At 40.5% G+C, this 14,878-nt stretch overlaps 1 protein-coding gene across 1 annotated transcript in view; it reads right to left on the bottom strand.

Annotated features, from left to right (window-relative positions):
- HLTF (helicase like transcription factor) overlaps window positions 1-14,878 on the bottom strand; it is a 66,566-nt gene that overhangs the window by 17,367 nt on the left and 34,321 nt on the right. The window contains exons 8-14 of the mRNA XM_075268830.1: window positions 12,819-12,905; window positions 12,469-12,550; window positions 7,630-7,681; window positions 6,087-6,160; window positions 5,864-5,962; window positions 2,317-2,411; window positions 622-765 (exon numbers count right to left, since the gene is read on the bottom strand). Coding sequence (XP_075124931.1) covers window positions 622-765; window positions 2,317-2,411; window positions 5,864-5,962; window positions 6,087-6,160; window positions 7,630-7,681; window positions 12,469-12,550; window positions 12,819-12,905 — 633 coding nt within the window. The remainder of the gene's footprint in view (window positions 1-621; window positions 766-2,316; window positions 2,412-5,863; window positions 5,963-6,086; window positions 6,161-7,629; window positions 7,682-12,468; window positions 12,551-12,818; window positions 12,906-14,878) is intronic.

The following is a 14,878-nucleotide window of genomic DNA, read 5'->3' on the forward strand; positions in this document are numbered from 1 at the left end:
GAGCTTGCTCACTCTTACTACTCCGGTATAAGCTTATCCATTGTACACACTTTCCTCCTGGTACACACTTCCAGTTTTGCCTACTATACACTAGTGAATGTAGCACCCCATGTCCAGTAGGTAAAACGGTCAGGCTACGGGCATACATGAAAATCCACCCAAAAGAAATGGGTTGTAGAAGGCTTTTGTGATGGACTGTGCCCTTCTCAGCATAGAAATAGACATAAAATAAACATTATACCAAATCTTTTCTGACTAAACTATAGCAATCTGCTTAGCTCCAACTGCTCCAACTCCAACATGGGGTTTGCATCTTAAAAATGCAGTGTAATGTCTGCACTGAAATCTGCATGGAAAATCCATAAAAAATAATTATACGAAATACAGATTTAACAAATAACAGGTTAAAAAAAAAAAAAAAGTGTGCGTCACCGCATAACGCGTCATACAGAGGCATCTAAAGATACCTTAGAGGCATAACATAGCATGTTAGAGAGCAACTACCGAGAATCTTACTGTAAGGAAATGTCACATTATATTTACTTTAGTTTGTAAGATTCAAGATCGTGTCTATCCCTTGTAATACTCACATTCTAAGCAGCCTGTATATGCTGTACCTACCCCAAAATCATGAGTCACAGTACTATATGTGGTCAATACAACATCCTGCTGAGAAAGGGTATCGGGATCTTTCTTTCTTTCAGGTCCATAATAAATATAGATATTTAAATCCACTTCAGCCTGGACATGCTGCTCAAACTGATCCTGAAAAATAAAGAAATAATGATATGTAGTTTGCATTATACTTGATATGTATTAAATCTGCTATGGAATAACATAAGAAAATAATATGGGATTATATCTGTCACTTTGAAAGGGCAGTCCAATCCGCAGGCATCATATTAAAGATCAGGAAGAGTTTAGCAGTCTAATATACCGTATTTTCCGGACTATAAGGCGCACATAAAAACCTACGATTTCCTCAGAAATCGTAAGTGCGCCTTATATATGGATGGAAGCGGCGGCAAAGTCTGCGTGCCGCTTCCATACATACATAAAAGGCACCGTAAGGGTGCATTCACACTACGGAACGCCAGCGTGTATCACAGCCGTATATGCCGGCGTTACAGCAGGGCTGCCGGACACTTCCCATTAATTTCTATGGGAGCCGGCATGCGAGCGCTCCCCATAGAAATGAATGGACAGACACTTCCCATTCATTTCTATGGGAGCCGGCATGCGAGCGCTCCCCATAGAAATGAATGGAAAAAAGCAGTCCATTCATTTCTATGGGGAGCGCTCGCATGCCGGCTCCCATAGAAATGAATGGGAAGTGTCCGGCAGCCCTGCAAAACCCTGAAACAGAATGTGAAACTTACCGAGCGGTCCAGGGTGGGCGGGCCTCCTCTTCCTCCGATGTCCTGACCACTTCCTCCGGCACTCGCGAACTGATAATGGCCTGGGCGCATGCGCAATATCATAATGCTTCTACTACGGCTACTGCGCATGCGCCCAGGCCATTATCAGTTCGCGAGCGCCGGAGGAGGAGGACGGAACATCGGAGGAAGAGGAGGCCTGAATGCCCGCCCACCCTGCACCGCTCGGTAAGTTTCACATTCTGTTTCAGGGTTTTATTTTAAAACAGGTGGGGGGGGGGGGGGTGGTGGGGGGGGGGTAGTTTAATGTAACTTTTACGGTTGGGCTCTATCAGCATGATTTTGCTGATAGAGCCCCTTAAACTCCTCCAATAGAAGCGGCTGGCACGCGGGGGGTTAAGCAGCCGCTGGCAAAGTCTGCGTGTCGCCGCTTTCAATAACATATAATGCGCACCGGACTGCGCCTTATAGTCCGGTGCGCCTTATATATGAACCGAGACGGACTATAAGGCGCTCATGGGCAATGTGCCTTATAGTCCAGTGCGCCTTATAGTCCATAAAATACGGTATACACTTTTTTCAGAGGGGAAAAAAAAAGCAACAAGTCCTATCTTCAGGGGAAGTCCACCTTCAAAAACCCATTGAAATCAATCGGTGGCAGAAAAAAAAAATGTGGCGCAGTTTTTTGTCACAATTTTTGATAGTTTTTTTTTTTTTTTTTTTAAAGGGAAGGTCCATACAGTGTGCTGAAGAAAAAGAAAAAAAGGCAGAAAAAACCACAATGAAAAACACAACAAAAAAAGTCACAAAAAATGCATCATGTTAAAGTAAAAAAACAAACAAACAAAAAAAAAAACAATCCTGTTTCCTAATTCCTGAAGCAGATTTTTAAAACCTGTAAAAAAACAAAACAATATAAACATAAAGAGATTTTACTTACAATCCAGTTACTCAACACTGATAGGGGGCAAATAATCAGTGTCGGCTTAGGAAGTTTTCCATCACATTTGGAATGAGACTGTACTATAGTTTTATCTGGAAAAAAATAAAAAAAAATTGAATACCACCTTCAGACTATAATGCATTTTGTACCATAAATCAGTATGCTTTATGTAGACTACCAATTTGTGTAACCTGCTGTATTTTTTTTTATATCATACCCTACTACTACTCTTGTGTATCCCCTGTAGGTAGTACCTACATTGTCATTCAGTTTTCTTTAACCAGTTGCTGAATCTGAATTCCTGATTCTGTTTAAGGGTCCCTTCACACGAAGTAAACGCTCTGCTCATTTTGTTCATTTTACACTTGTAAAAATATACGTGTAAAATGTGGTTAGCACTTTTTCGTATAACGCGCGTCTTTTTGCGCGCAAAACGTGTAAAATGGATAGAATACACGGAGCGTAGACAGAATACACGGAGTGTAAACTCCGTGTGAAGGCACCCCAAAGCTTATGGTCGGCTATGAGAGCAGACAGCATATACAGTGTTGGCCAAAAGTATTGACACCCCTGCAATTCTGTCAGATAATACTCAGTTTCTTCTAGAAAATGATTGCAATCACAAATTCTTTGGTATTAATATCTTCATTTAATTTGTCTTCAATGGAAAACCACCAAAAGAATTGTCAAAAAGCCAAATTGGATATAATTCCACAGCAAACATAAAAAAGGGGGTGGAATAAAGTATTGGCACTGTTTGAAAAATCATGTGATGCTTCTCTAATTTGTGTAATTAACAGCACCTGTTACTTACCTGAGGCACCTAACAGGTGGTGGCAATAACTAAATCACACTTGCAGCCAGTTGAAATGGATTAAAGTTGACTCAACCTCTGCCCTGTGTCCTTGTGTGTACCACATTGAGCATGGAGAAAAGAAAGAAGACCAAAGAACTGTCTAAGGACTTGAGAAGCAAAATTGTGGGGAAGCATGAGCAATCTCAAGGCTACAAGTCCATCTCCAAAGACCTGAATGTTCCTGTGTCTACCGTGCGCAGTGTCATCAAGAAGTTTAAAAAGCCCATGGCACTGTGACTAACCTCCCTAGATGTGGACGGAAAAGAAAAATTGACGAGAGATTTCAATGCAAGATTGTGCAGATGGTGGATAAAGAACCTCGACTAACATCCAAACAAGTTCAAGCTCCCCTGTAGTCCGAGGGTACAACAGTGTCAACCTGTACTATCCGTCGGCGTCTGAATGAAAAGGGACTGTATGGTAGGAGACCCAGGAAGACCCCACTTCTTACCCAGAGACATAAAAAAGCCAGGCTGGAGTTTGCCCAAACTTACCTGAGAAAGCCAAAAACGTTTTGGAAGAATGTTCTCTGGTCAGATGATACAAAAGTAGAGCTTTTTGGGAAAAGGCATCAACATAGCGTTTACAGGAAAAAAAAAAAAAAGAGGCCTTCAAAGAAAAGAACACGGTCCCTACAGTCAAACATGGCGGAGGTTCCCTAGAAAATGGTTTGAGAGAAAGCACTGGAGACTTCTAAAGTGGCAGCAATGAGTCCAGACCTGAATCCCATAGAACACCTGTGTAGAGATCTCTTGATGGCAGTTTGGAGAAGGCCCCCTTCACATCTCAGGGACCTGGAGCAGTTTGCCAAAGAAGAATGGTCTACAATTCCAGCAGAGCATTGTAAGAAACTCATTGATGGTTACCGGAAGCGGTTGTTCGCAGTTATTTTGTCTAAAGGTTGTGCTACCAAGTATTAGGCTGAGGGGGCCAATACTTTTGTCCGACCCATTTTTGGAGTTTTGTGTAAAATGATCAATGATTTGATTTTTTTTTTTTTTTCATTCTCTTTTGTGTTTTTTCATTGCAAGCAAAATAAATGAAGATATTAATATCAAAGAGTTTGTGCTTGCAATCATTTTCCGGAAGAAAATGAGTATTATCTGACAGAATTGCAGGGGGCCAATACTTTTGGCCAACACTGTATAGGCAGTGTTACTGTCGGCAGAACAAATATACATGCACTTAAGAAAATTGAGTCATACAACGTTTTATGGTATATTGAGGAAGTGCTATATGGTGCATGCATAAAACAAAGTAGACAGAATATCACCGTGTGCAGGAGACCTTACAGCAAGGGTGCCCAAAACGTCGCACTTTTTTATTTTTTTTACTTTTTTTTTTTTTGAACCAGGGCAGGAAAGCGGTCGCTCTCTTTGCGCTGGTTCAGACGTCTACATTTCAGCGTAGGCGTCGTCGTCACGCCGCCTACGCTGATACGCAGATGTCTGCCAGAAGAAAAGGATGCGGCGGCGGCAGCAGCAGCAGCAGCATTGAGGTCGGTAAGTATGAGAACTTTATGTTTGTTTGTTTTATAATAGGCCGCTACCTCCTGGAGTATTCCCAGCAGGCAGCAGCCTATTTATCAACCTCCCCGGACCTGCTCACTGCCGCCCCCGCTTCCCCTTGTACTATAGGCCGTGGCGGGTGGTAGTGAATAGGCCCGGGCCAGGCCGCGATCCCACTACCGCTATTATTATATTTGGGGGTCTTTTCAGACCCCCGAGTATAATAATCAGAGCCCCAGGGGAGGTGAGAGAACATAATAAACAATGTTACTTACCTCTCCGGGATCCGATGTCAATCTGACAATGCTGCGGCCCAGGCCCCGCCCACAAGAAGTGGGTAGTAGATCTTTTAACTGGGTCATTTTATAAGTAGCTCACATGCGGAAAAAGTGTGAGCACCCCTGCCTTACGGGAAGCTCAGAGATTGGTCAAGTGGTCTCTGAAGTGATTATTTGGCTATAAGACACTATTTAGCAAGGAAAAACCTTATTATAAAGTGCCAGTATCTTATACTTTGAAGTCAGGGGCATCCCACAGACTGACTACTTTCCCAATGTTGGTGTAAAGCAGTGCTAAACTCAGTGGTTCTTAACCAGGGTTCGATCGAACCCTAGGCAATATGCACGGTTCATTTTGTGTACCAGTAAAAAAAAACATATACCTATGTCTTGAATTTGGAAAAAAAAAATCATATTTGATTTATCACTAAAGAAGGGTTCGGTGAATGTGCATATGAGACTGGTGGGTTCCGTACCTCAAACAAGGTTAAGAACCACTGGCTAAAGTGATCAGTGCAGGTGGGAAGGAAAGATGAAAGCAATCTCGCCATCATGGAGAAAACAGAGGAAAATGGTGAGGAATTTGGTGTGAAATTTCAGCGCTGAAAAAAAAAGCCTCCCATTAACTTCAATGGGTTCCGCTAGTTGTTTTTTTTAAATTTATTTCTGCTAGCAGAAAAAGGAACCCATTTAAGTCAGTCAATAGGAGGTTTTTTCAGCGCTGAAATTCCACACCAAATTCCTCACCATTTTCCTCTGTGTGAATGGACCCTCAGGAACAAGGACTCTCCAAGCTGCAGGTCCTGACCAATATATCACAGTACAATAAAGGTTCTAGTGTCAAAGAACTTTCATGATGTCATGCACATGTACCACAAACTTACGGTTCTTCAAATACAAACCTATAGTTTTCTTTTTAGATTTTTTCTTTACTGCAGGTGAAGCACCAGACAATGCCAAAGCAAACTGATCATCATCAAGAAGAGTGCAGGCTGGAGACGCTAAACAACAAAACATAGAAAAAGGTAAAACTTCTTTTAAAAGTCTCCACCCCCCAAAAAATAAATACAATAAATAAATATACATTTAATACATTCATCTTGTGCATTCCTTCTATATACTCACATTTCATTTTTCGAGGAAGCCACTCCTCTTCTTCAGAATCATTTAAATCACATTTAACTTTTCTGGATTTCTGCCTTAGGAAGTATAAAGTTTCATTATAAACTTGCCAGAAATGATGGAACACAGAAAACACGGTCACATACCACATGACATCATATAACTATTGAACAGGATATTTATCTTATTTTCTCTGTATTACCTGCATACTACAGTACAGAGTTTGCACTGCTGATTTGATGACTTTTCGCCTCTTTCCTTTTGTTTTCCCCATTGTCTGTGGTCTCTTGTCAATGTTTGCACTTGTATGGATATATATTAATCTATAACATGTATAATCTAGAGTGGATGGGGCATCTACAGGGACAGTTTGCATTGTGTGGGTGTTATATTTATACATTTTCAGCTTGTTTCTTCATACATCTTCTTATATAATATGCATTGTAAGAGATGATAAAAACCCCTCTGGGGTACATACATACTTTATAATAAACAGTCACTGATCTAAATAAGCCATTATCCAGCAGCACTGCCATGCTATAGGGGGCAACAACAATCACCAATAGCAGCAGTCTGGGGATAATATCACTCCTTAAGAAGAGAGCACCTTCACAGGCGTATGGAGACTTACAAAGCCATTTTCGCTCCACTGGGGGATTATGGGAAATATGCAAATCTGTTTTCCAAGATGTAAATAGGAGAACAATGTCTCCGCTTGCTGCCCTCTAGGGGCAGCCCCCTTAAACATCATGCACGACTTCTTCAACAAGCCTTATGCTATGATGCGATGTTTAGCCAAACCATTAAATCTATTCCAAAAGGAACAGAATCCCAGCTGTGGACAGCGCTGTTTCGATCTGTTGGATCTATTCAGCACAGCATAGGGATACTGGTTTGGCAGAGTGAGAGACTATAGACAAATCTTGGAAAACAGATTTGCATATTTTTCCATAATCCCCCAGTGGAGTGAAAATGGCTTTGCAAATCTCCATACACCTGTGAAGGTGCTCACTCCTTGAGGAGTGATATTATCCCTAGATCCTTGGTCTATAGTCTCTCACTCTACCAAACTAGTTTCCCTATGCTGTGCTGAAGAGATCCAACAGATCAAAACAGCGCTGTCCACAGCTGGGATTCTGTTCCTCTTGGAATAGATTTACTGGTTTGGCTAAACCTCACATCATAGCATTAAGGCTTGTTGAAGAAGTCGTGCATGATGTTTAAGGGAGCTGCCCCTAGAAGGCAGCCAGCAGAGGCACTGTTTTCCTATTTACATCTTGGAAAACAGATTTGCATATTTTTCCAATAGCAGCAGTGGCACAGTGACCTCTCTATTCAATACATACTCTGTAAAAGTAAAGGCAGACATGATTTTACAATCTGCACCTTGGGGTTTAGCTGAACACCCAGCATGCTAGATCGCTGAACTTTAAACCAAACCTGGACATTTTCAAAGGTGTAGATTTAAAATCCAGAACCTACGGTGAATTGACATCAATCAGGATAAGTAACATAACATGCTTGCTACATGTTAGATGTGACATACCTTTTATGGCCTGTACTTGCAGTCACTTTGCTGTTACCACTCTCAGATGCTCCTACAGCATAAAAAAAAAAAGTTTAAATAAATAGTCATATCCAAAGGGCTGGAACCTCTTATGAAATGGCATATTCTGTGGAACATAAGTGAACACCACTACCAGCAAAAACTGCCGGCGTTTTCATAGGTACAACAGACATGCTGTAAATTTCAAAACACAATTGCTTTTGAAATGGCGGCATATCTGCTGCAGGTATTTTTCTTCAGTGTGTGGATGAAATTCTCTAGAACAGGGGTCTCAAACTCGCGGCCCGCGGGCCTACTGTGGCCCTCGGGACGATAGCTTGCGGCGAGTCACCCGGCCGGGTGTTTAACTATGGCGGCCACCCGGGAGTCAGGCGGCCGCCATAGCTGCCAGGTGTCTACTGTCACAGTAGACACCCAGTGCTAATGCCTCCGGTCGGTGCCCGCACCAATTGGAGGCATTAACCCCTCAGGCGCCTAGGCCATTTTGCTGGTGATCGCCGGCACCTGGAGCATGCTCCAAGGCCAACATCACGTTGGCATGACAGCTGGGAGCCTTGTAAAGGTTCCCTGGCCGGTCTGCAGTGATTTTCTTTTGCAGGCTGCTCTATGCAGTCTACAAAAGAAATGACAATTTTTTGCAATGTATTGCAATGCAGTAGCATTGTAATGCATTGCATTAGTGATCAGACCCCCTGGGGTTCAAGACCCATAGGGGGTCTAATAAATGCAAAAAGAAATTTAAAAAAGTAAAAAAAAAAAAAATTAAAAAAATTCAAAAGTTTTGAAAATTCAAATCACTCCCCTTTCCCTAGAACACATATACAAGTAGTTGAATACTGTGAAACATATACATGTTAGGTATCACCGTGTCTGAAAAAGCCCACTCTACAAATCTATAAAAATATTTTTCCTGTACGGTAAACACTGTAGTGGGGAAAAAAAAAGTCAAAAGTGCCAAACCGCCATTTTTTCACTGTTTTGCCTCTGATAAAAATTTGAATCAAAAATGATCAAAGCAATAGCAATTCCCCAAAATCGTAGAACTAAAAAGTACACCCTGCCCTACAAAAAAACCTCACAATGCATCCCTGTACACGGAAGTATAAAAAAGTTACGGCTGTCAGAATACGGCGACTTTTAGAAAAAAAATTTTGGGGAAAAACCTGATGCGGCCCAGCCTCACCCAGACTCTACCTCCAGTGGCCCCCGGGTAAATTGAGTTTGAGACCCCTGCTCTAGAAGGACTGTAAAATGCTGTGGTTTTTTTTGCCTACATCGGGCTCAGGCCCAACAGCAATTTATTAACCTACAAATCTACTAAGACAAAAAATATATTATATGTATTACTCACTATACTAAAGTATAGAATAATTATACTAGTTTAATTACGGTTCAAAACACAAAAACACATATGTAATAGCAAAGAAATCATTTTTATTCATTAAACAATTTAACGGTGCTTTCACATGGAGTTATGCTCCGCCCATTCTGACACGTATACACGTGTCAGAGTGTGAGCGCTTCAAAACAGATCCCATTCACTTCAATGGGTGCCGGCTTACGGGCGCTACACATTGAAATCAAAGGGAGGCTTTTTAACACATTGATTTCAATGAATAGCGCGCGTAAGCCAGCACACATTGAAGTGAATGGGATCTGTTTTGAAGCGCTCACACTCTGACACGTGTATACGTGTCTGAATGAGCAGGGCGTAACTGTGTGAAAGCACCCTAAGTGCACTATTGTAAAAATTTATGAGAGGTCAGGGCGACACTCAAGGTTCTTACACATAAATATAAAGTGCAAATGTAAGGTGCTCATGGGTAAATGGTTTCTTAGTTGCTCGAATAAGATCCAATTCATATACTAATACACCAAAAACACAAAAACAAAATGTCATTAAAAATAAACAAAAATCAAAATATAATATACATGATATTCTCAAAACAATATATCAATTGTACAAGCATACTATATATATATATATATATATATATATATATATATATACACACACACACTGTCTATCTATCTATCTATCTATCTATCTATCTATCTATCTATCTATCTATCTATCTATCTCACATGAATTATGTGAGGGACGAACCTGGTACAGTTCATAACCCTGCTCCATGAAGTGTTGTTTCCAAACACAGACTCAAAGGGCAACTAACCAGAATGAAGCCATGACCTCCACCTGCAGCCCCAACACGTGTTTCACCCCTTGCTTTGTGAGAGCAAATTAGTTTGGAGGCTGAATTTGTTATTAAAGGCATTTTAAGGTTTTTTTTCCCCCCACAATAATACATTTGTGCAATAAATATTAATCATGTGTCAGGACTGAAATATTCCATATTTAGGAGTACAGTCAGGGAAGGTTGGGCTGATTCTGTACCGCAGATACAGTAAGAAGCAGCATATTGCATGCTTGACCTCTACTTTATTTGACTCCATGGAAACTTTAACAAAGAATTAGACCCCTCAACCATTAACCGGAGCTCTTCTGTGGTACTGGACTACAAAAGGCTAGCTTCTATTCCTCACACACATTAATAAGCCTTGGGCACCCACGCTTCTAGGGCTAATGCACTGGTTGGCTTTCCTTGGACAAGTTTACACAGCACAAGTTCTGCCATTTTGGCGATGCTGAGCCAGCAGTTTAGGTAGATTTTGCTGCCTAGTATACCTCAACCTCTATTAGGCTGAAATGGTCACATGATCATGTTATTCACTTCACCTATCAGTGGATAAATGTTGTGTGCTTTGAATAGAAGACTGCATTTCATGAAAAATTAAAAGATATATTGCTGGGTTTTTCTTTTTTTATAAAGTTTTCAAACTTTTATGTCTTTAATTCTAGAATAGAAACCAAAATGTACACAAAGTTTTTAGTGCAAAGTAGAAGGAGGACTTTTTAAATACAATAAAAATAGTAATAAACATAAGGGCTCCTAAATACCATATATATTCGAGTATAAGCCTAGTTTTTCAGCACAGTTTTTGTGCTGAAAAAGCCCCCCTCGGCTTATACTCGAGTCAAGCAAATAAATAGATAAATATTATTTATTTATTTATTTGGGGGGGGGGGTCTATGACCAGGCACAATAGTAATAGTATATAGAATCTCCCATAAAATAGTGAAGAAAAAAAAATAGTGAAAAAAGAGCTTTAAAAATATATAAAAAAATAAAGTAAATAAAAGTTCTAAATCCCTCTTTTCCCTAGAATACATATAAAAGTAGAAAATGACTGTGAAACACATACACATTAGGTATCCCTGTGTCTGAAAGTGTCCGGTCTACTGAATATAGGGTATCTGCAGTGCTCCTGTTCTGTTGGGAAGGGGTTAAGAGGAGCACTGCAGATACCCTATATTCAGCCAGGCTGAATTTCAAGTGGGGGGAAAAAAAAAAAAACAGTCCTCAAGCTCAGGGAAGGGGCAGACAGACAACCAAAACACCCCCTCCCCTTCCCCAGCAACTATTGCACCCAAAAATACCAGCCATTTTAATTTTTGAAATTTTCCAGTAGCTGCTGCATTTCCCCCTGGCTTATACTCCAGTCAATAAGTTTTCACAGTTTTTTTTGTGGTAAAATTAGGGGCCTCAGCTTATATTCTGGTCGGCTTATACTGGAATATATACAGTAGCCTCTGGGAAAGCAAGCTGAGATTTTAGTGGTTCCTGTTAGCAACTACATTTTTATTTATTTTTACTTCACTAGTTTTATATTAAATTTCCATCTACAGACCAAGATATCTAAGCAGCCTCTCAAATGACCAAAAGACTCCTTTCTTATCCCAAAATACAGATGGTATTCCCAGCCTAATGTTTATGGCTAGATCCAAAGGATATCTTATAAATGCCTGATAGAAACAAGTCTCACATCTATCTTAAAGGGGTTGTCCAATCTCAAGGATCCTATCTATACTGCTAGTTTAAGTGGATTTAAAACTTTTCCTAAATACATTGCTTTATCTCAGCAGCCTGCTTTGTTTGGCTGCTGAGATTCTTCACTTCATTGTTTACACTGCGCTTCCATAACCACGGACCTGGGGATGGTCTTATCTCTCCGCTCAGGACAAGTGACGTAGCTTTCTGCTCTCAGGAGGGAGGGGGAGCTGAGTGCTCGGAGCAGCTTGTATTTCTGAGCTCTTTATCTCCTGCTCTTCCAGTTATCAGTCAGCTAATTGAATTTTGCTGATAAGGGCTGAGATAGGGAGTCCATTACCTCTGTAGGTAAACACAGACCTAAAATGGAGTTTATTGCAAGCTGACTCTTGGTGCTGTAGCATGTAAATTTGGGATTCTCATCACCTATCAAATCCAGCTCTGCTACATCAGCTTCATATTTTGCATCTGTCAGTGATACTGTTCTAATTTATTTACAACCATACCTCATTACTGACTGCAAACATGGAGAGATAGCAGAGCTGGCTTTGTCTGGGAGACCGCAAGTGAAACCCCGCCCACCAATTCACTGAGAAAACCAGGAAGTGAACAGAGCATACAGCCTCCAAATTGGTGAACGGGTGAGTTGGCAATACCCCTTTAACCCCTAAGTATTATCATGGTGTCTATCATACACATATCATTATGATAGACTTAAGGGTTAAGAAAGTAAGGTGGTGGTTTCCCACATAGGGGGTCTCTGCAGGTATCTACTTTCCCTTGTATAGCAGGATACCGTCTCGGCTATTTTCAGATCACCTATACAAGTGCTCATCACTGCAGCAAGAAGATGTATGTTGTGTGTATCTTTAATATTAAAAGGAAAAAAAAATCCAACACAATTTAATTTGGTTTCACATAAACTTACCACTGCAATCCCCTTGTAACTCTCTATTTCTTAATTGTTTGCCAGGATCACTTATCAGAGACATATCGGCTGTATTTGTTTTCTGAATAGAAGAGAGAGATTACATTGAGGGTGCTATTACATTAGAGGTAGTTGCCACATGTAGCATTTGTGCTTTACTGCTAGTTACTGGATTGCACATGGAATTGCCATGGTTTTACGTTGCATGTGCAGTGCAGAAATTTTGCAGCCAACTGTCAGCTGTAACCCATGGCAACTAGTGCATGCATATAGCATTTGCAAAGCAGTCGGTCAATGGTCAGATAAATGCCCAAATCACGTTAACGACATTACAACAAGGACAACCTTACCTGTTTTCCGGATTTCATTTTGATGGGCAATGGCTGTCCATCATGAAAGTTTGTAAGAATTAATGCAATAATTGACAGAGTTTTTCCCTGAAGTATAAAAGAAGGGCACCGTTATAAACAACAACAAAAACAACAACACCATATTTACATCAAAGATGTGTGAATACTGATTATAACTAACAATTACGTTAGAATTACATCTGCGTCAGGCTGTCTTTTTTGGTCCATTGGAGGACCAGAACAATGAACCGCTGATATAGTGGACACATAATGAAGTGCAACAGACCCCACTGACTACAATTGTGTCTGTCGGGTAACAATGTTTTTAACTGAAAAAGTAAAAAGTATGTCCGAATAGAGAGTCCGACCCAGATGTGAACATAGTCTTAGGGTGTTGCATTTTCTTCTTTTGTAATTAATATAAATGAATCACCAATTGTTATACAGAAAAGGCTGCAGTTCTGTTCAGAGCATTGTGTCACTCTATCTACCACCACCTTTACTCCAATGACATCAAGTTGGGCTATCACAAAGAAGATTATTAACAGAGATTTTCCCAAAAAATTCATTTTATTTATGTTCTTGCAAATATAAGTTAACATTTTAGGGGTCTTCTAGATATTGTCTAACCGTATTAGTGGTGACAGTTTTTAGTCTTGATCTGTTGCCAATGGATATGACCATGAATACAGGACTTTCTATGGACTGACACTTGTCAGAAATATAGCCATGATTTCCTTATTGTGGCCACATACATGAAGAGTCCTTGCCTGTTAGCCTATCCACGCTCCTGCATTCATGGTTGTAGCTACTGCCAATTCATTCAAGACAATTTAATGTCACCATTGTGATGGTTAAATAAAAAATAAAAAAAAGTCTTTAAAAATAAACTAATTAAGTTATGGAACAGAACTGATCTTACATTTATATCAAGGTATAAATTATACCAGCCCTTTAGCTTCCTGCATCTGACATCAAAACGTAGGAAATAAAGAAAGATGGCTTTAAAAAAAAAATGTCAAGATATTAGCCAAAAAGAATTGCGAGTGGTCTGTGTGTCTATATGGTGTACCAATAGACCTGGGATCACTGCAGTGTGAAGGTATGTACTAACAAATGAGAGTATAGGAGTGTCAAAAGATCACAGAGTGGCTCACACATGAGACTCATCAGGAGCAACATGGTGGCTCAGTGGGTTCGAATCCCACCAGGAACATCATCTGCAAGGAGTTTGTATGTTCTCCCCATGCTTGCATGGATTTCCTCCCTTTCTACAAAAGACATACTGATAGGGAAAAAAAAAAGGACATTGTGATCCCTATATGAGGCTCACAATCTACATTAAGAAAAAAAAAAGGAATCAGACTCATCCAAGCCTCATTTGGCCCACAGTTGCCATCAGCTGCAGCCTCCTTCTTGTCCTCCCACTTCCTAAAACTCATCTTTCCCCAATCCTTACTTCTGACCGATCATCAATTGACAGCTCTACTATCTCACCGGTCTCACAAGTCTAATGCCTGGGGATAACTTTTGATTATGCCCTGCTTTAAGTCTAATATCCAAACTTTTTACCTCCTACACCTCAAAAACATCTCTCGTATCTTCTCTTTCCTCACCCCAGAATCTACAAAAAGTCTAGTCCATGCCTTTAGTTCTCATCTAGACTACTGCATTACCCTTATGTGGCGTCTCAACTAACAGTGTTACTTCCCTCCAATCTATCCGTAACTTTGTTGCCCAATTAATCCACCCCTCCCCTCCATTTTAGTTATGATATACAAAGTCACCCACAACTTATTCCCTCCATACATCTCTGACCTAATATGCTTTTACCTCCCGTCACAAGAACTCCTTTGAGACTATCTTCACACCACCGGCACCACCAAGACTCCTCCCATGCATCCTCCATACTCTGGAACTTACTACCACAAGTCAGAAGACTGTACTCTAATAATCACAACCATATGATATACATTGACCCTGCTACCCTCAACTATTGTGTCCACATAACTTCCCATATAAGCCGTGGGCAGGGTCCTCTTACCTACTTGAATTATGAT

The sequence above is a fragment of the Leptodactylus fuscus genome, chromosome 3 (genome assembly GCF_031893055.1).
Source record: "Leptodactylus fuscus isolate aLepFus1 chromosome 3, aLepFus1.hap2, whole genome shotgun sequence".
NCBI classification, from domain to species: Eukaryota; Metazoa; Chordata; class Amphibia; order Anura; family Leptodactylidae; genus Leptodactylus; species Leptodactylus fuscus.